This window comes from Mastigoproctus giganteus, chromosome 12 (genome assembly GCF_048544385.1).
Source record: "Mastigoproctus giganteus isolate SK-2022 chromosome 12, ASM4854438v1, whole genome shotgun sequence".
Taxonomy (NCBI): domain Eukaryota; kingdom Metazoa; phylum Arthropoda; class Arachnida; order Uropygi; family Thelyphonidae; genus Mastigoproctus; species Mastigoproctus giganteus.
Genome location: NC_143586.1, coordinates 88,522,701 through 88,546,046, shown reverse-complemented (window position 1 = coordinate 88,546,046; position 23,346 = coordinate 88,522,701). Strand labels below are relative to the sequence as shown.

Genomic DNA, 23,346 nt, shown 5'->3' with positions numbered 1-23,346 from the left:
GCATTTCGTTACACATTCGAAATAATTTCGCTTTGTTTTTCCAGTTTTTCACACAAAACGTGATGCACAAACGTTGTTCCGGTCTCTATCCATTACAATTGTGACAGAAGCTTAAGACATATCTCAGTTTCAACACGGCTGTTCGTCATTAATTTTGTCGACTGGGTAGCAGCTCGAACCCGTAATGTGGTGATGCTTACTCACCATCTTGACCTTCTACCGCCAACGCTTCTTTTGTAATATATATATATACACGAGGATTCATAAACGGATTTTCACAATGTGCATCTGAAAATTGTAAGATAACATCAATTATCTTATAATTTCGAAGTTCTTAAACTGCCTATCCCATGGCAACTTTAAATCGAACTGCTTCGTTGCTACTGTAGAGATCATCTCTATCTGATGAACGATCGGTCTGTTTGTATGTTTTTTTTTTATTATTATTATTATTTTTAATGCCGCGTCAGCTATTGGAGCTATAAGACTCCAACTTCAAGATGATTTTTATTCAGGATTTTTTCTCATTATACATTTTTTTTCAATTACTTGCATAATTTAAACAACAAAAATAACTGGGTTTAAACTCTGTCTACTAAGAGCTCTTAAGTGTGTGTGTGTGTGTACGGTTCAGTTTGTAAATGAAAGTTAGAAAAAAAAAATAGACGTTATCAAAGATTCGGAATTCGATTGAAAGGTGTTGAATTGCCAAAACAATGTTGCAATTTCTACAATCGGGAGGTCTTTTGCTTATAAAATTTAGGAATACTTAAGATGACTATGGCCCAGACTAAATCGAAATAGGATTACTTCTTCCCTGCGCAAGTGCGAATCCTATTGGATGTAGGACCAGTAAGTTCCGAAGCAGTCTGTCATAGTTGTCTCGTCGTTTAAATAACTGGCAGATTAAATAACTTTTGGGTTATTTCATTTGTAATTATTACAGTGCCAAGTAACTCGAATAAAGAAAGGTTTGTTTTGCTGTGAGGATTCAAAGCATTGCATTTACCAGACCGTTTAAATCCAGACCTGTAATAAAAATGCAAGCGATGAAGGGTCTTATTTTTCATAAATGGGTTTGTTTTGTACAAAAAAGGTAGAATCTTTCTGAAATACTGTACGATATTTGCCAACAATAATCTCCACAAATAGAAGAATTTATATTATAATTAACAAATAAATAGATAAATATGAAGATAAAATAAAAGTAATTAATAAATGGATATTAATATAAAATGAAAATTCATAACGAATCTTCATCCAGATAAAATCTCTGGACAAAAAAACCACAAGGCAACATTGGAGGGGATGGGGGAGACCCCACAGGAGAGAAGTAAAGCGAAAAAAATTAGGCTTGTACTACAACAATGATATTTTCAAACTCCCCACTCAACCCTCTTGAGTTGAGGAGAAAGAGCTTTCTTTCTCATTATAACAGCTGACGAAGGGAGTATTTCAGAGAGGGTAGAATCATATAAAAAAAAAAAAAAAGCAAGCAGAGAGTGAGTGTTCTAGACCACTCCTTGGAACTACAGGGACACCAAAATGGTTCAGTCATCCCTCCCCTTAATCTATTCTATGTATTGTTTTTCAATTCAAATATTCTGAAAGACAGTTATTAGGCTACGATTCTTTAATAAAATGGTCTCCTCTACAAGTGTTTCTATAGCATAGAAATAAGACTATACAAGCTTGAATGCTTTGTGGACATGAACTGCAAAAGTCAGTCATGCTTGTCGAGGTGTGGCAAGAGCGTACTTCCACTGATGACCCCGTGTCACCCTTCCCTATTTGCAATAGGAGCTTCTGCACATCCGTAACTATTATCCTTGGCAACCTACTGTATCATAACTGCTACATAAGAAACATGAAATTGGGCACGTGAATGAAAGGAAGGCCATTAATAATGAGTTTTGTGCAGAACAAACGGTAGGTGATCTACCGAATCTGAGGATTTAGACAACGTCCATCCATCATTCCTATTTTTCGAGGCAAACGGTGTTGCACTTTAGTACTTTCTTTTGGAAATATCCATTTCTGTACAGTATACCCTTTTATTTTTCGCTACGTTAGGTAGAATTCAACCATACGGCAATTTCTCGCCACTCTCCTGCTATGGAACTTCGTTGTGTTCATGCGTAAATACGTTTACGTTTTGCTTTTTACTGGAAATTTAGTTTACTCTTTATTCTCTTACTTTTATAAGTTCCTGTTCGGCTGTATTGGCTTATAAACGATGCGAAGACACTATAATGCGAAATTGTGTAAGGAAGAATAGAGAGAGAGAGAGAAAGAGATATAGTGTGAATGAAAATTTAATGATATATTTCCTATATAATACACGAACTAGTGAAACCTTCACCCATTGTAAAAAAATGCCGGAAAAATCAATACAAAACACGTGAAGTGGATGCGATATTGCAACAGTTGTTCGTAAACTGCATGGGTATTGAAAAGGTATTCTCTATACAAGGAAGCTTCTCTATAAAATAGGATTTCCGCAACTCTACATATCGGTATTATGTCGGTTGTTCCCGGATCAGTTAGTTTAACATCAGTTGAGAAATATTTCTTTCTAGGTCACAGCAATAAGGAATCCTTCGTTTTGAAAATATTGTTACTTATTAATTATTTATGATTATTTATCATACATTACAGAATAACTTCTTGTTATATTTTCTTTACAATTTTAATTTTAATTATGAGACAACTTATACACAATTACATGCCATTTTAAAATATATCCTACTAGATGTCCCACTGCTGGTTCTTCTTTCTTCTATCAGTGAAAGTATACTTCCCTCATTCATTTTATTGATTTCCTTCAAGGCCTTATATACTCCTATCAGATCTTACCCCCCCCCCCCTCTAAGATGTTTAGTTTCTAAACTTTGCAGTTCGCTCTTTTTAAGTCATTCTTTATATGGACATTGATTATCACTCCTTACTATCTGGTTTCCCCTCTCCGAATCCTTTTTAGAATTTCTATGTCTTTTTTTTTTTAAGTGTAGCCTCCAGACCTGAAACAATGTTCTAAATGCGGTCTGACCATCATCTTGTACGAAGAGATGATTACATCCTTTTGCCTATTTGTGAAGGTCCTATATATCATAGAAAGGACACCTTGTGCCAAGAAAGGTTTCACTTTTAACTCCACTCTCCCCGTAGCTTGTAACTCCTGGATTTCTGTTCCCTAGGTGGGCCTTACATTTAGAAGATTAAGTCATTTGGAAACAAAATGGCCTAGTTCACGTCATTAACCGCTATTCCTCCTTTTAAATCATCAGAAACTTGGGAAACTTCCCCTGCACTCCCTCATGAATGCCATTAAGGAAGGAGCAATATGACCTTAGTTGCTAATGCTCCTAAAAACCAAATAACAACAACCATTAAGGAAGATATGAAATAGAAGTGGTCCCAGTACTGATACTTGAAGGAGTTTGACTTGCTACACTAATCCACCCTGAGGTATATCCATTTATGATTAGTCTCTGTCTCCTATCTTTTGGCCACCCCATGATTCAACGAAGGATCTTGCCAATAATTCCAGTCTTCTCCACTTTATATAATCGCCTTTCATGGGAACCATATCGAAAGCTTTACTAAAGTCAAGGAAATAATGTAAAAGCTGTTTTATGACTTCATTATGATAATTAACTAAATTGATTCTGGCAGGACTTCAGTAAAGACTTCTATTCCTATCTGGATGGTTCTATATCGTATTCTTAATACGAGGCTCCATGATAGGTGATCCACCACTGAAGTCATATTCAGTGGTCATATATAGTTGTCCGTCACGTCTTTCGCACCTCCTTTGTGTACTGGGGAGACTTTAGCCTTTCTCCATTTCAGAGGATCTCCCCGAAGTCTAATGATGATTTCATTAACATCCTCAACAGGATGATGCACTCACATGCAGTTTTTTTTTTTATTACTATAATACGATGTATACCATTTACTCCTAAAGCTTTACCTTCCTCAAGTTCAATATCTTTCCCATTACTCTCCTCTAACATTGATATATCACTTAATTTGCAACAGTTAATGTTTACTTTTGCGTGCATAAAGTAAGATCAAATTAAAAATTTAAAACACGTGAAGTGGATAATTTCAAATTTAAATTTTAGCACTGTGAATGGTTGGCAGACTCTGTATAAACGAGAAAAAATAGTCTACTGGTCATCTGTTTGTATAGAGGCTTTAACCAATTAAAGGTCGCATTTATGTTCGAAAATTTATTTTGTATAAGTATCGACATTGGCAGGATATAAACCCTACTAGTTACAGGTATACAGGAGGAGGTTTTGTTACAACTTTGACTTAACAGAAGCAATAAATGTATCAATTCACATTTATATTTTTAGGATATATAATTTGTAATCAGTGGCAGTCGGAAGAAAAAGCAGGACGAAATGTCATCCACCATATGTGGATGCGATATGACTTTTTTTAAGTGTACTTGAAATATTGCAAATAACCCTAAAATAAAACAGTGTACGATATTTGAATCAAATAATTTATCCTCGTGCACTGACGTCGCAAGGGGAAATAGGAGCACTTACCTGGTCTGGATTTACGTTTTATATTACTTCGCACCTTTTATTGAGCAGGCAATAGCTATCGTAACGTATGTATTTTCCTCTCCCTCTTTGGAAAAAAATTGTTGATCTGTCCCTATATTATTTATGCAGTGAAGGTTTCCCCGGTAACTTATTCATTTTCGTTCTAGTTTACATCCCATTCCGAAATTTCTCGCATTTGTATGTTTTCTGTCGAATGATTCTGAGGTCAACAACACATGTTCTAAGAGTTCTAAACCGACTTTTTATATGTATCACAACATCCAGATGGCTATTGTACAGAGTTTTGTATATCATCACAGAGGACCATGTCGGAGTTGAACTAACGTTTAGGGCCCGCCTTACATAAGACACAACACATGTCCTAAAAAAAAATCGGGGAATAACAGAAATGGCAATGAATATTTTTATAAATACAATACTTCCAAGAACTGACATTTTAAATTCAATGTGGCAGAATTTCAAACCAGTTTTTCAATTTCGGAAAACTGTACTGTATTTTCTAAAAACTTTTTTGGAGAAATAAGCACACTGCTTAATACTCTCTCTCTCTCTCTCGTAAATTCCTCTAGCTCTGTGTGGCCGTCCCGAGGTGTAAAGAGAAAAGTTATTTATTTATACTGTATACTAGTCCCCGTGTGAACAAATAAACAGATCAATAACTTCTATGCAAGAGATAAATTCGTGCTGAAGTACAAGAAATAATCCAAAGACCTGTATGATCTGTGGCCAGATATTCATTATCAGACAAAGGCGGCATGATAACCACATCAACCATAGGATATCAACCTGTTATCGTTACTAACGCACTGTCATAGTGCATACAAGTGATATTTGCGGTGTGATTATTGCTAGCTTCGTCCAACTTTGAATAGGTTCAAATCGAAAATTCTGATTCCTAGAAAAAGAGCTGCCTCTCCAAAGAAGTTAAATGTCCTCAGACAATCAAACTAACTTTGAGTACTACCCCTACTATACAGGACATCGAAAGCTATTTCTTATTTTTTTTTTTTACCTGAAAATCACAATATCATTTACAACATGCATTCAATATGCATAATATGCAGAGCCGGCGCAAGGGTTTCATGCGCCCTACGCGAGACTTAAAATTTGCGCCCCAATTGTATTCTCTACCATCCATCCGCCTATCTATCCATCACCCTGCCTACCAACAAGCTTACCTATTCCCAATCATTCATTCATTTGTCTATCCATTCTTTCAGAATGGATAGACAAATGAATGATTGGGAATAGGTAATAATTTCACCATGTCTATCCATGCTGAAAGAATTGGAAATTCCAATGCCTTGTTTCCATTACTAGCTTTCTACGCTGGTTAAAATGGCTGTTTTAACCTACCTCCGTTCCCACTGGTTCCGACACGACCATGGTAAACTCGGCTGAAACAAATGAAGCAGCATATGCGTGGGCTTGACACCCAGTTCTAATCATTCTGAGTTTTCATCAACAATTCACTTTTCACTTCGTGCGGCGCAGTAGTCGCCGCATGAAGAGCATGCATCGATATACGAACTTTGAGCTGGCAGACATGCACCTAGTGTATGGATTAGCAGAGGGCAATGGACGAGCCGCTCAACGAATTTATGGAGAACGCGTCCCAGACAGACATGTACCGGACCACCATTTGTTTGTGGGTGTGCATCAAAATTTGTGCGATTATGGGTCATTTAGGAGGTAACAGGAGTAGTGCGGGCAGACCACGTTCGACGCGAACTCCCGCCATGAAAGAAAGTGTTGAATGCCGTCCAGAATAATCCTACTACCAGCACACGTGCCGTTGCCTCTGCCTTAGGAGTGTCTCGTTGCAGTGTACAGCGTATCTGACACGACGATTCCTTACATCCCTTTCATCTCCAAAGGGTTCAGTTACTGCTCCTCCAAGATCATCCTGCACGTGTGGCTTTTGCGCAGTGGTTTCTCCAAGAAAGTGTTCAAGACTTGAATTTTCCAGCCTATGTTTTGGTCACGGATGAGGCTTATTTCACTCGGGAAGGCTTATTCAATCAGCACAATGCTCATGTGTAGGCTCACGACAACCCACACGGTGTGCGCCCCCATGCGGCACAATATCGCTTCGCAATAAATGTGTGGGCAGGTATGGTCGGTGACTGCTTAGTCGGCCCATACTTGTTACCATTCTTTCTTGAACAAGTTCTACCAGGGTTACTTGATGATGTTCCAGCAAATGTAAGACGCAACATTTGGTTTCAACATGACGGGGCGCCTGCCCATTATGGAAGGTGTGTTCGTGACCATTTGAACAGGCGTTTTGGGCCCCCACGCTCACCTGATTTATCGAGCCTTGATTTCTTTCTGCGGGGCCCTCAGATCTATCGTGTATGAATCGCCTGTGGAGACGGAAATGGATCTCGTGGCGAGACTCGTCTGCGCTGCTGCTACTGTGAAAGAAACTCGAGGTGTGTTCGACCGTGTCCGCCAATCGATGCTGCGTCGGTGTCACGCATGCATCGCGTCTCATGGTGGAACCTTCGAGCATCTGTTGTGACATCATGAAATGCATCCATCTCGTACTCCATTGTTAATATTATGTCAAATATATATATATATATATATATATATTTTTTTTTTCTGTTTATACTCCGGGACGACCAAACAGTCAGGAGTTAACAAGATAGACAGAATACAAGAAACAGCACCGTATTCAGTAGTCACGGGCTTGAACCCCGGTCACTCAAGGCACGTGTACTTATGCACCCGCGCACCTGACCACTAGGCTACGGCTACTGTCTTGTGTCATTTCTGCTTCTTGTGCCTCTGCTACTACTACTTTCCCGTGACGTTTCCGGTTATGGGTTCCTATGCGATTCACATTCCTTTAGATGTTACCTATCTCCCCTAAACGTTTGTACCAATATTTTTGAGACACCCTGTATAACACAGTATGTCCTACGAAGACTAATCCTGCAAGGGAAGATTAAAGGCAAAAGAGCAAAAGGAAGACAACGAAAAAGTTTCTTGATAACATCAAAGAATGGACCCTCTGTCCATTCTTTGATGGACAGAGGGTCCATTCTTTTCTTTTTGTGAAATAGTTATGTCATACGACATAACTATTTCACAAAGCAAGAGAGAATTGGCTGGAAAATGTTGGTTTCCAGCGTTCAAATTGAACACGGAACTTGAAAAAGAAGAAAGACAGCTAAAATGGAGAAAAAAAAAAAAAAAGAGTTCTTTGTGTGACCTGCTTCTACTTCGTCATTGAAGTGGAAATGGGCCACAAAGCCTAGCAAACGTGACAGACTGGTTGAATAGGTACTTTGAATCGATCTTTACAGTTGAAAGACCAGTGACAAGGAATCGGACTACTATAAATTAAGTGGTATATATTACCACTTAATTTACAGTCTTGCAGAAAAGTCTATGGAGGAAGCTGAGCAAAGGTAAGGCTATAAGAGTGACGGTATACATCCTGTTATACTAAACAAGCCTTGCCTTCATGCGAGTGCATCATCTCGCTGGAGAAGTTAATAAAATCATTATTAGACTCCAGGACAATCCTCCCCCCCCCCAGAGAAACGCTAACGCGTCACCAATCCACAAAGGAGGTGTGAAAAGCACGATACAGCGCCATCTCGATAAGAACGGCATCCTTAATGAATTGCGACATGGGTTTGTGAACGGGAAGTCTTGCCTGACCATTTCAGTTAGTTATAAAACAGTTGGATGCAATAAACAACTTTAACATTATTTACCTCTATAAAACTTTTGCTACGGTTCCCCGTGAAAAGCTATTATCTAAACCAGAGCAAATTTGGATTACAGACAAGATCCTTCGTTGGATCAATTGCTTCTAATGACTAATCTCTGTGCGGAGACAGAGTAGTCATAAATGAACGTTCCTCAGGGTGAACCTGTATACCAAATGGAGTCGTTGAAGGAAGGTACTTGCTACCCTTCATTCAATTTTGGGTGCTTCTCTTTCTAATCTTCTTAATGATTGAGTGCAAGGGAAACTGTCGAAGTTTGCTGATGATCCAAAGGTAGAATGGGTAGTTAATGACCAGTGTCAGGTTTTTTGCATCAAAATTACTTAGCTCGCTTGCACAAATTTTTTGAAAAATGGCAACTGAAGTTTAATGCGTCCAAATGTAGGGTTTTTCATAAAGCTGGTTGGTTGGTTGTGTTAGGGTTGGCGCATGGACTACGTTGGTCATAATGCGCCAGCGTCTCCGTAGCCAGGTAGGCAGAAGCAGTAGTGCGTAGCACACGCTTCTTGATTAGACCGGGGTTCGAGCCCGTGACCACTAAAAACGGAGGATGCGGAAAGGTCAGGGAATGACCACCGCATATCCCCGGAGCAATATGGCCTTAGTTGCCAATGCTCCTAAAAACCAAATAATAACAATAATAAAGCGCCATTTTCATAAAGCAAATATCAAATTTGCTTTATGAAAACTATTCTTCATAGTTTTAACAAATTTTATAAACAAAAGAGTAAACATTCGGAAAGTAATCCTTATACGCCTCCCATGCATATTAACAGTAAGACAATGCAATCTCTGGATGCAGCCATTGTCGACAGCATTCTAGAACGTTGTGCGTGCTCAAAAAATTTAATCCTCGGCACTTCCAAAAACCACTTCGCCACCGTGCAGGCGCACAGCTTAGAACAACCCAGCACATGGTATCCTGTTTATGATGGGATATCATGAAGATGATGTCCTATCTTCATGACATCCTGTTATATACGGCTACCATCATCTTTGAGACCGTATTTAGAATACCGTATTCAGGTCTGGAGGTCACACTTGTAAAAGACAGAACTTTTAGAAACGGTTCAAAGGAGAACCAAATTGGTGAGGGGTGTTCATATGAATAACGGCTTAGAATATGCTGCTGTAAAACTTGGCAACTAGACATATCAAGGAAAATCTGGTTGAGGTATATAATGCCCTGAAGGGAATCACTAAAGTAAGTGGAGGAGTATATTTTCACTGGTAGGAGAAACAATAACTGGAGGCTGCAAATGTAAAATTCTGATGAGTAGCAAAAGGTTGAATCTCTTGATTTACCTTTGCGCAGCGCTTTCTAGATCGTTGGAGAAAATTACCTGCGATGGTCGTCAAGATAGAATTTAGTAGTCGTCGAATATTTAGTAGCGTTAAAAGCGGAATTGGATAGCAATGGTTGAAGTTTTTTTTTTTTTTTGCAGAATCAGAAAGAGTCTCCTTTCTTGCAGAATTTAGCCATTGTAATATTAATACTAGCAGTGAGATGAATGGAGAGTGTTCAATTTTTAACCATCAGTTTTGAAATTAATAAGACCACACTGCGCTATCGGTTCATTCACAGAAAGGGACACATATTTTGGGTCTTTAGAGAAAGTCCATGAGTATTAAAGGCATTAAAATTGATATTAGTGTACAAGTTCCACTGATATCAATTTTAGTTAAATAAATATTTAAAACTTTTAAATATTTACAATCTTGGAGAAAGAAAACAGCAGAATTCTGTTTTTATAGAAAGCAAGTTATTTGCTGGAAGTCAAAAGAGCAGCAGAATTCAGTTTTTATAGGAAATTATTTGCCAGAAGTCACTTTTTTAAGGAATTTTTGATCATTCAGTAGTATAAATGTAGTATATATCCCAAGGCGTGTACACCATTTTTGGTTAGTGATGTCTGAATCCTTTCAAGCAGAATTTTTGGTTGACAGACATGAAGACAATACATTGCTCACGTACCCTAGAACATGGAGGAAGTCTTAATTATGAACGCAATATCCCGAAAACATTTCGACAATTTTTTAAAATTCATGCACTCGCGCACGCAATTAAATCTACAATTATATTACTATGTATAATAATAGATTTACATGATATTTATGTATTTACTTAGCATTATAAGTCCCATATATAGCGTGTGATATATAAAAACAATATTCCGAATTGTATTTCTTTTAAAAAAGATGAAGTGGCACAAAAACGTCCAGGTTATTGAGAATTATGAAGCTCTGTAGTAAAACGCTAGAATGACAAATTAATTTCGAAATTTAAAACCTGAACTGCATAATAATCAGCGAGCTTTGTATTAAGTTCGCGATATGAAGATTTCATGGGTCTTTTTTTTTCTCCTGCATTGCAGTATGTAGCGTCGCGAAGACAATCCAGATTTAGAGCGAAACATGGAAAACTTATAACTTTCGGTTTCCTTGTCGACATGAGTCAGCACTCTCTTGAGCAAATTAAATATTTAATATTCAGGTTGATTCATCACGCAAAAATAACAGAAATATGGAGGTCATCTGACTCATATTTCCATAGTTCATTTCCTGAGTAAGGAACAATATGACGACGGTATACCAATAGGGATCAGGTATCACTGAATGAAATATTTGGACTGCCTTTAGAAATAAAGGCATTAGTAATATCTAAATGAACTGATAAACGAATATAGTAGTCAGTATGGAGACTACGTATTTACGAAGTTAAATTTGAATTTTTTTTTCTTTTGAGTGCGAGCTGCAAATCTACTGGTGCTCAGTACAATTATCTCAAAACTTGGGAGAAACGAACTAACTTATTTTCCTAAACTTTTTAACAAAAATAAAGTTTTGTGATTATGGGAATTAAATTGTCAAAATTTAATTCCTGTAATCACAAAGCAATAGTTCTTGCTCTAAAACATTCTAAGTATGAGCAGCATCTGCACGAATTAAACTTCATGTAAACACATTGGGATCGTTTTCTCTTGAAATTATCCAATTTAAATCAGCTTGTTGTGAATCAAGCCAGACCTTAAACTTTATTAAGTTCCTAAAAGCCTAGTAAAAGCGATAAAATACCCATGTTGGTTTAACACCGAACCCTTTTCTATAGTTTAAAAAAATATAGAGACTCTATTCCATATTTATTAAAAACAAGGGTCATCAATTTTACGCCAACGTTAATGGTTGCAATCTAATACCAAATGTTTGAAAAATAAACTCTTTAGAAAATTCACATAGTCGATCATGGAACGTGTGTGAAAATTAACAATACCGAAACCGAAGCTGAAACCGTTTTGGAAATGGTAAACTTGTTAAAATCTTCTAAAACTGCTACTATTTCAGCCATTCAAACAGATACATTAGTATTCGTTTTAAAATCACTTCAAAATTCTCATTCCTCATAAGACTTCGATACAGCGTACTTCCTTGGCTATTAAACTCTGTCACGTTTAGTGATTAACAAAAACCATATTTATTTATACGGTACATCTCAGCAAAGCAGAGATTTCTAAAGGACTGGATCAAATACCTCCGTATAGTTTGGGAGTAAAGCATTAACTTTACTCCCTTTTACTCTCTAGTAAAGTTTAGGTACAGTAAAGCTAATGCTTTACTGTACCCTTTACTGTTTAGGTACAGTAAAGCTAATGCTTTACTGTACCTAAACTTATATCTTTTTTTTTTAATTCTTCAGTTTCCTCTGGTGTCTTTTTGTCTGCATTTAAAATCTACTGTATGCCATATATTTTATAATTCGCAAAAAAAAAAAAAATAAATAAATAAATAATGATTGCATACAGTGGCGTATCCAGGTATCATCATAAGGGGGGCATGGCAACGAGGTCCAGGTATCATCTTAAAGGGGGGGGGGTGCATGGCGATCAGGGTTATTATTTTTTTTTTTTGTTTTTTAGAACGCCTCCTGTGTTCTTTTTCTTTAATTTCATTTGGTTAAGGGGGCATATGCCCCTTCTGCCCACCTCTGAATACACCCCTGATTGCATAACTACCTACAGATTTATTACACTTCTAAACTTTCTGGGAAAACTTTTAATTCTATCTTCCGTCGTAAATTTTGGCCTGTTTCAATAAAATTATCCCTCTACAACATGGTTTTAAGTAGGGTGGTTTTAACCAATCTGTTAACATTTTGGCACCGTATCTACATCAATGGATTCTATCCACCGAGTTGGTTATCGTTTCAATTTATCACACGCATTTGATTCTATCAACCACGAATTGAATATTTCTCATACTTTTGGAGAAATTGCATACGGATTGCTTCGAGACCCTTTATTATAGTTAATATGAAACCACTTGATATTTAGTAATTATGAAGTCATCGTAAATGATATCTTCTCTCTTATACTTTAAAGGTGGGGCTTCCTCAATGATCCGCATTGGGTCCTCTGTTATTTTTATTTATTATTATTTTTAATATATTAACGATTTAGTTTTCTGGTTATCTAAGTGTCGAATAATAAAGCTTTTACTGTGCTCTTTAACTTATTTTTGCACTTTTGCAACTTAAACATTGGGTTATCATGATTCAAGCCCCCGTGCAAGTATAGTGGTTTAGCCATTTGTCACTAGTTTCGAATATGGATCGAAATGGTAAAGTTTATGAAATGGAACGCTCATTAATAAAATATCATATTTTTAATAATCAAATATGTAGATGACATTACCGATGCGTGTGATGAAACGAAACGATTTTCCGGTATGCTTCAGAAACCCCTGGTGCTGTCAGACAACTAACTTTGTGCTTCAGTTTTTCCGTGCCCTGGGTTCGAATCCTGTCACAGACTAGATTTATTCTTATGGTTCTCTTCACTCGATACTGTGGTTAGCCGATATCATTCATGTGAATTTTCCAGCTCGGACAACATGAAAATCGGTCCGTGAACACACACTGCAATATAAATAGATAAATATTCATTTATTGCAAATACAGCAAGCCCATCACAGCACATGGCTAGGGGCAGATAATACGATACCAAAGAAATAAAATAATCGAATACACAGCAGACTTCATATAAACATTAAAAATGAATAGGAATTATACTTATGGATTAATAAAAATTTTGCAGAACAGCACATTTGGCTTTCAGTTGTAGTTACTGGTTGAAGGAAAGCTGTTGTTTTTATTTTTCTTCATTTTATCGGACTCTTAACTCCTGTAGGCTTCAGAGTTGAGTAATCTTTTGCAATCAATGTTGTGATCATTTAGGACAGTGGTTCTCAACTTTTGCCCCATGCACCCATTTCACCATATGTCAGAATGTCATTCCTCCCTTTCCAAGATTGATGTCATTCCCCCCTTTCCAAGGTTGTCTGACTCAAAAGGTGCATTCCACAAAGATAAAAAAGTGAAATATTTATCTTTTTTTTAATTTAATATGTGACATCCAATAAAGTGTGATGTCCTGTAAATTATGTACAATCCTTAGAATTGTAGTTTGTAAAAAAATCAATATTTCAACAGTTTGAGTCTGTCAATCTGTAGTCAGAATTCCCCCCTGGTTGAGAACCCCTGATTTAGGAGGTGAAGGAATGCACTGGGAAACATTCTGTCTATTTGTTTGAACCTGGAGAGGTTGGATTTGAATCGTTGGTTATTTGAATTTTCTCTGTTGGGAGCAGCTATTATACATTTGTATTGGCTAAGTTTGGTGAGTTGCATGCAAAAGTAATTAACTTTGCAAAAAGCATGACTCTAGACTCGTTGATCATCTGTTGCAGAGGTTTTGTTTTTAAGTTTTCATAAAGCTGTTGCCTGGATATTGTATGGGGAAAACGAAGCTTACTATTGAGCCATCTAAGAACCCAATATTCTAGCACAAGGAATTTCTTGACACCAGATTTAGGAAGCATAAGAGAGAATGGGAAAGATGCATCTTTGAACATGCTTAATGACTGTTTTTTTGTCTTGAATCGCTGCTGTTTCTTGTTTGATTGACCATTTTGCTTTTTGAATTTTTTGAGCAACATATACATAGTGGACTTAGATACTAATGCGCTGTATAAGTAACAATAGCAACACGACTCAAACCAGATACAATTATTTTTCACTTTAAAAGTAATAGACACGTTCTGAAAGGTACGGTGTATAGCGAAAAGTCGTTCAGCGGACATAATTTTCTAAAAGAAATAATAGAAAAAGTGCAGGCAAAAGAGAAATCGCCTTTTCACTTAAGCTATAATTTTATGATGAACTGTTTCAGAGGTACGTATTGACAAATTCAAAAACGTTTTATTCAGTTTTATCGAAAGAAAACGGCGTAAAATACTTTCGTGTGGTCTGAGTTCATACACCTTCCCATGGTCACAAAAAAACTTACATTGCAGTTGCGTAGCATTCAACCGTAGTAATCACCTTAAGCCAGACAACGATCCTTTCATGGCTAAGTGGATGATAAGCAGCCTTGACCTTCTCTTCATGCTGTTTTGGTCTCTTGAAATCGATTCCAGTGACTAATTATTTACCATTAATTATCTTTTCATGATTATCGTTAATTTTATTAATGATAATGACGATTCTCCAAGCACTTATGCCACATTCATCATGTTTGGCTTAGACTTCAGTTCTAGTAGTGGTGTAGATAGTAAATTAAAAAATAAACTTCATGAACTGACTATTTCCCAGTTCCTCATGTGTGTGGAGGGATAGAAAAACATTTAACAACTATGTAAAATAAGTTGATAGACAAGAGTTAATCAGAAGTAATTACAACTAAAAATCTTTAAATTTTAGATTATGTTGTAAGTCATTATGATTGCGTTCAGAAACTTATAAACTATAACCAAGATAAAAAGATAATCATGAAAACTGCATACATAGAGCCGTTGCTTACGGCATTGAAATTAGAATATAAAATTAACCCTTTCTCTACTTACAGATATACCAGCTGTGACTGAAGAAGCAAGAGTTTCCACCACAAATGATGGGGGGGTGCAGAAAAGATGTTAGTGATTGGCAAAAAGGAGCGATAGCATTTGGTAGGTGTAGAGGACGTCCTATTAAAGAAGTAGCTAAATTTGCTGGTGTTTCAGAAAGAACATGTAATAAAAGTGTTAAGGAATGGTGCGAGTGGAAATCAACCAGAAATCAGTAGAATTGTGGTCGAAAATCCACGCTAAGCGGTCGTGATCGGCGACGAATATCGCGTCTAATAAACGAAAATCAATTTCAAACAAGACAAGAATTACTGCAGACAGTTAACCAAGGACCTCATCAACCGATTTCTGGGAGAACACTGTGAAGAGAATTGCATATCATGGATATCTAGAGTAGGATCCCTCAAAAAAGGCCAATGTTAAGAATTGCACACGAAAATGCCACTAATATGAGCACACACTTCTTGATTAGACCGGGGTTCGAGACCGTCACCACCCAAATACGGAGGATGCGGAAAGGTCAGGGAATGACCACGGCATATCCCGGAGCAATATGGCCTTAGTTGCTAATGCTCCTAAAAACCAAATAACAACAACAACACTAATATGAGTTAAAAGGCATAAAAATTGAGCTGTTTTGAAAAATTGGTCTGACAAATCCAAATTTTGCCTATGAGCTAACGATGCCAGACACTGAATTCATAGGGGAATCAATGAACCAGCTTGTACACCATCTAGAGTCTAGATGGTGCACAATCTAGATTCTAGACTGTGCACAAGGTGTACAAGCTGGTAATTAACAAATGATGCTTTGGGGATGTTTTAAATATTATGAAATGACCCCCTTACAACCAGGATGAATATGGATAACTATACAGTATTCTGGATGATCAGGGTGTACCTTTTGCTGAACATTTGAGGGACACTCATGATTTCCAAGACTTCTGGATGACTATCTGCTTCATAGGGCCTCTGCTGTTTTTAACTGGCGAAAGGAACAGGAGAGAATGGAAGGACATTTACATTGGCCGACTGGTCACCAGATTTAAATCCTATAGCGGACTTATGGGTCTATCTTGAACGGAAAGTGAAAACACAACAGCAACTACGAAACCTGAATGAATTACGAGCTCAATTGTTTAAGTGCCCTAACATTGTTATAGACTATTGAAGGGAGTTTAGCTGATACTTTCTATCAACGAGAATTGATGAATGTATTCCTGCTAAAGGAGGGGTTTCATATTATTTACTAAAAAATTACGCGGGTAACTAATTTTATGTCCATTGTCTGTATATCTTTACACAAAGAACGTCATACTATATTGTTTCAGTTTATTTAAAACAACTAAAAACAAGAGGAGTAAAGCTACGAAGTTTACCAAAAATCAAGAGCAAATCAATTTACCCAGTGTACTTGACAATGAGTTAAGACTTGATGTGTTTGTCATGGTTTGCTGTATGGCGTGCACACTGAAATTCATAAGTACAAGAAATAACTTCTCAGACGCACGCACGTGTGTATAAGCCCTTGAAGTTATTTTCTATTCAGAATGAATTGCAGCCTTGTGTTTTTACTTTCACTTTCTTTCTAAGTCAACACACAATTAAATAATTCCTTCAAGTCACTTGTTATACCAAACTTATCCTTCAGAAATACACTGAAGGGTATGTGTACTGGACAAATAATACAATACAATAAATGATTTGTTTTCTTTTTAAATAAAGGCAGTATTTCTTTTCAATAATTTCTTTAGAATAAGTCGGTTAGCTACTAAGCAAATGTAGCAGCCGTCAAACCATGCTTATTGCATTCCAGAAACAATCCATATCTCAGTTTTGTTCCGCTTCCCCTGTGACTCATATTCGAGGTCTCAGCATTCATGCTGTTCTTAATCCAATATGTTGTTCCTCGAACAAATGTTTCCTGGTACGTGAATGTTATTTTTATTTTATTTATTTTTTCATTCTTTAATGTCGAAGTATGTAAGAAAGTTTTTTTTTTTTTGTTTTTCATTTCTTTTTCCGATTTTAATTCCTTTTTGCTTCTTCTGTACAGGGTGAAATGCCCGTCTTGCCAGCTAGATTGGTGTTTCCAATGTCATGCACCATGGCACGAGCTAATGACTTGCAAACAGTTTCGCAAAGGCGACAGATTGTTAAGAATATGGGCCAAGGAGAGAAGTTATGGACAACTAAATGCTCAGCGGTGCCCGAAATGTAAGGTAAGCGAATACAAAATATTCATAATACGTGTTTGAAATACAAAGTATAATTCAAAAAAAAAAAAAAAAAATGAATTGACTCTTTCGTCATTTACATCGCAATACCCCCTTGATTTATCTGTTAACATAAGGTCAATTTGCAGTGAACGGTTTAAGTTGTAACATCAACTGTATGATGTAGCATGTCAAAACAGTGAAACGATTATTTCTATATCTAATTTTCTAATTTCTAATTTATTTAATTGCAGCGGGGTCTGTGTGGTTAGTCCGTTTAATAATCACAATAAGGATACGCTTACATAAACATTATATAATAAGAAACAATTTGTATTGAACAAAGATTTAAAGATCAGGTGAAGATTTGAATAAACATTAATCAGATCTAACTAAAGTACGATTGGCGAAGCCATCTTTTTGGCGAAGTATCATCTTTTGTAAAGATCTCCGAGGCAAAGTATTTTTATAAAAAAAATTGGAGGACTATCTTGTACTTTAATGTACAATTTAATTATTGCATTGGATTCCAATGCAAAGTCTAACTTATGGTTTAGCGGCATGACTGATCAGAGAGGTCGCTTAATGGAGGACTTTATTTTAATGAATAATTTGTGTGTAGTCAATATATCAGGTCAGCCTTATACTTTTAATAATGTTCATGGCAGGTCGAATATTGATTTGACTATAGTTACTCAGGGGTTATCCAGACGAATCTGTCATTGGCTTGTGAAAACGGACTATACGAATAGTGATCATAGATCTTTGGTTTTTCATATTAATTTGGCTGATTTAAATACTTCTTTAGATTTTGATAATTTTGAATTAACTAGATTTACTTATAAGAAGATTAACTGGTCTAGTTTTGCACGGTCAGTGGCTTTAGATTTTTCAGGAGACAATATGGTTAATTTGAATTTTTTAAATGCTTGTGAGTATGCTGCTTTCGTTCAGTCTTCATTGCTTAGAGCCCTCAGTTGTGCCTCAAGAAGACAACGAGTTAAGAGGCGAGTTGTTAATTGGTGGAATGCGGAATTATCCAGGTTAAGGAAAGAAGTATTTTTATGTAGGAAGGCATATCAGAGGTATAGGCGGTGGGGGCTGAATGAGGCTCAATTTTATCATGCATGTTATAGGAATAAAAAGAAAATTTATTATAGGACTATTTATGAGAGTAAATTAAAGGCTTGGAGAAATCTAGTTACTAGTGTGGGCAATACAGATCCTTGGGGATTAATTTATAAACTAAGTATGAATAAAGTAAGACCTGGAGAGATAATGAATACTGTAATCGTCAATGGAGTGGAAACAACTGATTGGATTACAACAGTGCAGGCAATAACATCGGAGTTGTTTCCTCATGAGGAAGAAGGGGGGGAGACAACAGAGCAAGACGGCATCAAGGACTCTAATGTAACATACCTTGGGTCTGTTGATATTAGCCTATTTACTTTAGAGGAATTGAGAGCCGTTTCTAAGAAAATTAACATTTCCAAAGCCCCAGGAATCGATTTAGTAGAGAATTTTACTGTTCTTAAAATGATTGAGCTTTATCCTAACATCTTGTTAAACTTGTATAATAAATGCTTACTTCAAGGTACCTTTCCTGGGATCTGGAAAGTTGGTTTTATCAAGCTGTTAGTTAAGCCGGGTAAAAAAACAAATGACCCAAGAGGGTATAGACCAATTTCGTTATTGGCCAATCTTGGCAAAGTGTTTGAGAGATTGTTATTTTTAAGATTGAACCAAGTCATGGATAAAAATGGTTTGACCCTGCCTTATCAGTATGGTTTCAAGAGAGGGCATTCTACGGAGGATGCCATTAAAGATCTCATGAATTTCACCAACCAGGCAGAGGATAAGTATGTGTTAGCCATCTTTATAGATTTTACTGGAGCTTTTGACATGGTGTGGCACGAGAGTATTCTGTCTGCATTAAGGAGTATGCAATGTCCAGACTTATTGTATAGGACGATACAGAGTTATTTGTATTGTAGGAAAATTATACTGAAAGCTAAGCATCTACAGTTTAATAGGAATCTTTCGAGAGGGTGTCCTCAGGGGTCTGTATTGGGCCCACTTTTTTGGAACTTAGTACTTAATTTATGGCTACAACAATCAATTGAAAATCTGCATAAGATTGCTTATGCAGATGATTTGGTTTTATGTGTTACTGGTAAATCCAGGGCTGTGCTTGAAATAAGAGTGGCCCAGGTATTAGAAAGTCTAGTGTCGTGGGCTGATCTGCACAAACTATTGATATCTACAACTAAAACTGTTATGATGCTTCTTAAGAGGAAACTAAATTATGCGCGACCGCCAAAAGCTTTAATTAAGGGGAGGCAGATTCCCCTAGTATCTGAGGTGAAATATCTAGGTATAAGAATTGATGATAGATTATCGTTTTTCCCACATTTAAACTACTTACACGAAAAAATTAAAAAATTTAGTGCAGCAATAATTCGATTAACACAGTCAGATTGGGGGTTGAAAAGGAAAGTTTTAAATTTATACTACAAGGCAGTCTTTTTACCCATAGTTGCGTATGGAGCATCAGTGTGGTACTTCAGAGTTACTAACGTTAAATTTAAACAGAAATTGTTATCGATTCAACGCTCAATGCTTTATGTTATTTCTAATTTGTGCAGAACAGTCTCAACGAATGCTATGCAGGTTTTGGCCGGGCATTTGCCTCTAGACTTGTACATTGTGTATCGGGCAATTTGTTATTACTTAAAAAAAGGCATAGTGGTTTCTTTCATGAATATTACATCTGATGTCACTATAGAGATAGCTAAAGCTAAGAAAAATGTTCTAACACAGTTGATTGGTATGTGGCAACAGAGATGGGATCTTAGTGCAACTGGGGAGGTGACTAGATTGTTTATTCCAACAGTTAAATTTACTTATGATAGTAACAACAAATGGTTTTTTCCTTCTATGGTAACATCGTTTATTTTAACTGGCCATGGCTCATTAAATTTTAAACTACATTACTTTGGTCTAGTCAGCTCTCCTTTATGCACTTGCGGTCAACCTGAGACTTGGAGTCATTTATTATATGATTGTAGTTTGTATGTTGAACATAGAGAAAGGCTAAAAGTGAAGATTGGTAATTTAGTTAGAGGCTGTGAAAGTGACTTTATTGCTAATCAGGATAAATTTCAAGCACTGCAAGAGTTCTGTGTAACTGTTTTTCAACGGAGAAGACATTGGAATAATCTAATGATTACTAATTAAGATTTGGTTATATACATTTTGATTATTTGTGTTTTTTTTTTTTTTCTTTTAGTTTGTTTATATTATGTGTGTGTATATATTTATTTATTTTTTATTTTTATTTATTTTTTATTTTTTTGCTGGCTCTCGGGTGTGGGCGGCCTGGGAGCGGGATTGCTGGCACCCACCGGTATAGCACTACTTCCGGTGGGTGCGGGATTTTTGTGCATGAGGCACTTAAAATAGAAGACCAGGCCCAGCACCAAGTGAATATGGGCGGCCATTAGGGTCTATTCGCCAACGGGGAGTGGCTGTGCAGGTGACAGCTTCTCCCTGATGGCGAAGAGACCTTCCATACAGGTCTATTTTGCAGAGGTTCTGCAAAAAGTCAACTTTATCAGGTGGAGATAGACGGAAGTCTAGGTGCCACCTTAGACATAATAATAATAATAATAATAATAATAATAATGTACTTTCATGTGTTTTGCAGCGAGCAGAAGTTAAACTTCTTAGATACTGCAAAGGTATTAATGCTCATAGCATAACAAACCTTGCCTTTGAAACGAGTTGTCCTGGTATTGCACTATTTTCAAATAGATGGCTTAGCCAAAAAGATTGGCGAAGCCATCCTTTTGGCGAAGTATCATCTTTTTGATACTTCTTGCATATGCCACATCTCCTTGATCTCATGTCCCAGGTTCGTGTACTTGCGAATTTTTTCCTCATGGGTTTTCTGGACATTGCTAGTGTTCGGCACCGCTATGTCAATCAGGTAGGTAGCCTTTTCCATCTTGTCCACAAGGGTTATGTCCGGTCTGTTATGCGGGATGGTCTTATCCGTTATTATGGTGCGGTCCCTGTACAGCTTGTGGGTTCGGGTCTCTAGTACTGCCTGGGGTTCGTACTTGTAGTACGGTACACTTTCTTTGGTCAACTGGTATTTCCTCGCTAGTTTCTGATGTATTATCCTGGCTACCTGGTCATGTCTATGAGTGTACTTAGTCTGGGTGATCACCTTGCAAACCGCGGTGATGTGTTGGATTGTTTCTGAGGCCAGGTGGCATCGTCGACATGTGTTATCTGACATTCCGGGCTCCTTTGCGATATATTTTCTATAGTTTCTGGTGTTGATTACCTGGTCTTGGATGGCCAGCATGAATCCTTCAGTCTCGGGGAAGAGCGTCCCGCTTGTGAGCCATGCATTGGATGCAATGTGATCGATGTGATCTTGATGGAGGTCATTGTAGTGCCTGCCATGGAGTGTCTTCTTTGCCCATCTTTCTATCTTCGTTTCTTGTACCGTTAGGGCGGGAGGGGTTTCCTCCAGTAGCGTAGCTACCGTTTTTCGGGCCTTCTATTTTCTTCTCTTTCGTATTTTCTATAGTTTCTGGTGTTGATTACCTGGTCTTGGATGGCCAGCATGAATCCTTCAGTCTCGGGGAAGAGCGTCCCGCTTGTGAGCCATGCATTGGATGCAATGTTATCGATGTGATCTTGAATGAGGTCATTGTAGTGTCTGCCATGGAGTGTCTTCTTTGCCCATCTTTCTATCTTCGTTTCTTGTACCGTTTGGGTACAAGAAAAGCTACCGTTTTTCGGGCCCGGAGGCAAAGAACCTGTTCGGGCCCCTACTTAATTAATGAAAATTGCAAAAACAGGAGACAGCCAAAGACGCCGGTCCCGGGCCCGGAGGCAATTGCCTTGCCTGTCTAGGTAGCTAGGTGACATGGTAGCTACGCCACTGATTTCCTCGCATAGGTTGAGTGGGGTATACCACTTATCTATCTTCCTTATGGCCTGGTGGAGTGGTGCTATGTAGTTATCGAAGTAATCCTTCAGGTTAACTATCGCTGTTTTCTGTTGTTCTGGCAGGTCTATCAGGCCCCCCCTCCTCCCGAGGTATTGTTATTCTCTCCACTGCTGACTTCTGGTGGTATTGGCGACTCTTGGTCATCATTGTCCTTGTCTTTCGCATGATATCTTTTAGCTCGGTGTTAGTCCAATCTATGACCCCGAATGTGTATGTTATTACTGGACCTGCATAGGTGTTTATGGCTTGAAACTGTTCCCTCCATTCAAATTTGCTTTCAGCAAGCTTCTGAGTCTCTGATGATATTTTTCGGTAAGGCACTTCTTGATTTCCTTGTGTTCCAACTTCTCAGCCTGCATCATCCCTAGGTATTTGTAGGTCTCTCCTTCTGTCATAGCTTCGATCTCTTTACCAGTCAGCAGCTGGTAGTTTCGGCCAATTAATTTTCCCTGGTGCATTGTGTGGGGTCTTGCATTTTTCTAGACCAAATTCTATCCTGATGTCCTTGCTGAATTCTTCAGTGATCCGGAGTAGTTGCTGGAGTTGCTTCTCGGTTGCCGCGTAGAGCTTGATTATTATTATTATTATTATATTGTTGTTGTTATTTATATTATTTCTCCCTGATGGGCGGTCCTCCCCGTAACGGGTATGGTACCAAGTGCACAGGGTGGTTGTTATGTCTGGTGTTACTGTTGGTCGAGGAACTCTCTAACTATCCGACAGGTGTTCAGGATCGCGGTCCTCTGGAGTTCCTTGCAGGTACTCTCTGGGAGACATATTGCTGCTTGCCTATTATGTAGGGTCTTTGGCACCATACCGGTGGTTGACACAACAATAATAATAATCATTATAATTATTATTATTCTGTTTTTATA

The 23,346-nt window shown here is 37.5% G+C and overlaps 1 protein-coding gene across 1 annotated transcript in view; it reads left to right on the top strand.

The window, feature by feature from the left end:
• Window positions 1–23,346, top strand: part of LOC150077255 (E3 ubiquitin-protein ligase RNF217-like) — a 213,542-nt gene that overhangs the window by 102,062 nt on the left and 88,134 nt on the right. Inside the window, exon 2 of the mRNA XM_090385831.1 lies at window positions 17,283–17,448. Within this exon, the coding sequence (XP_090241957.1) occupies window positions 17,283–17,448 (166 nt within the window). The remainder of the gene's footprint in view (window positions 1–17,282; window positions 17,449–23,346) is intronic.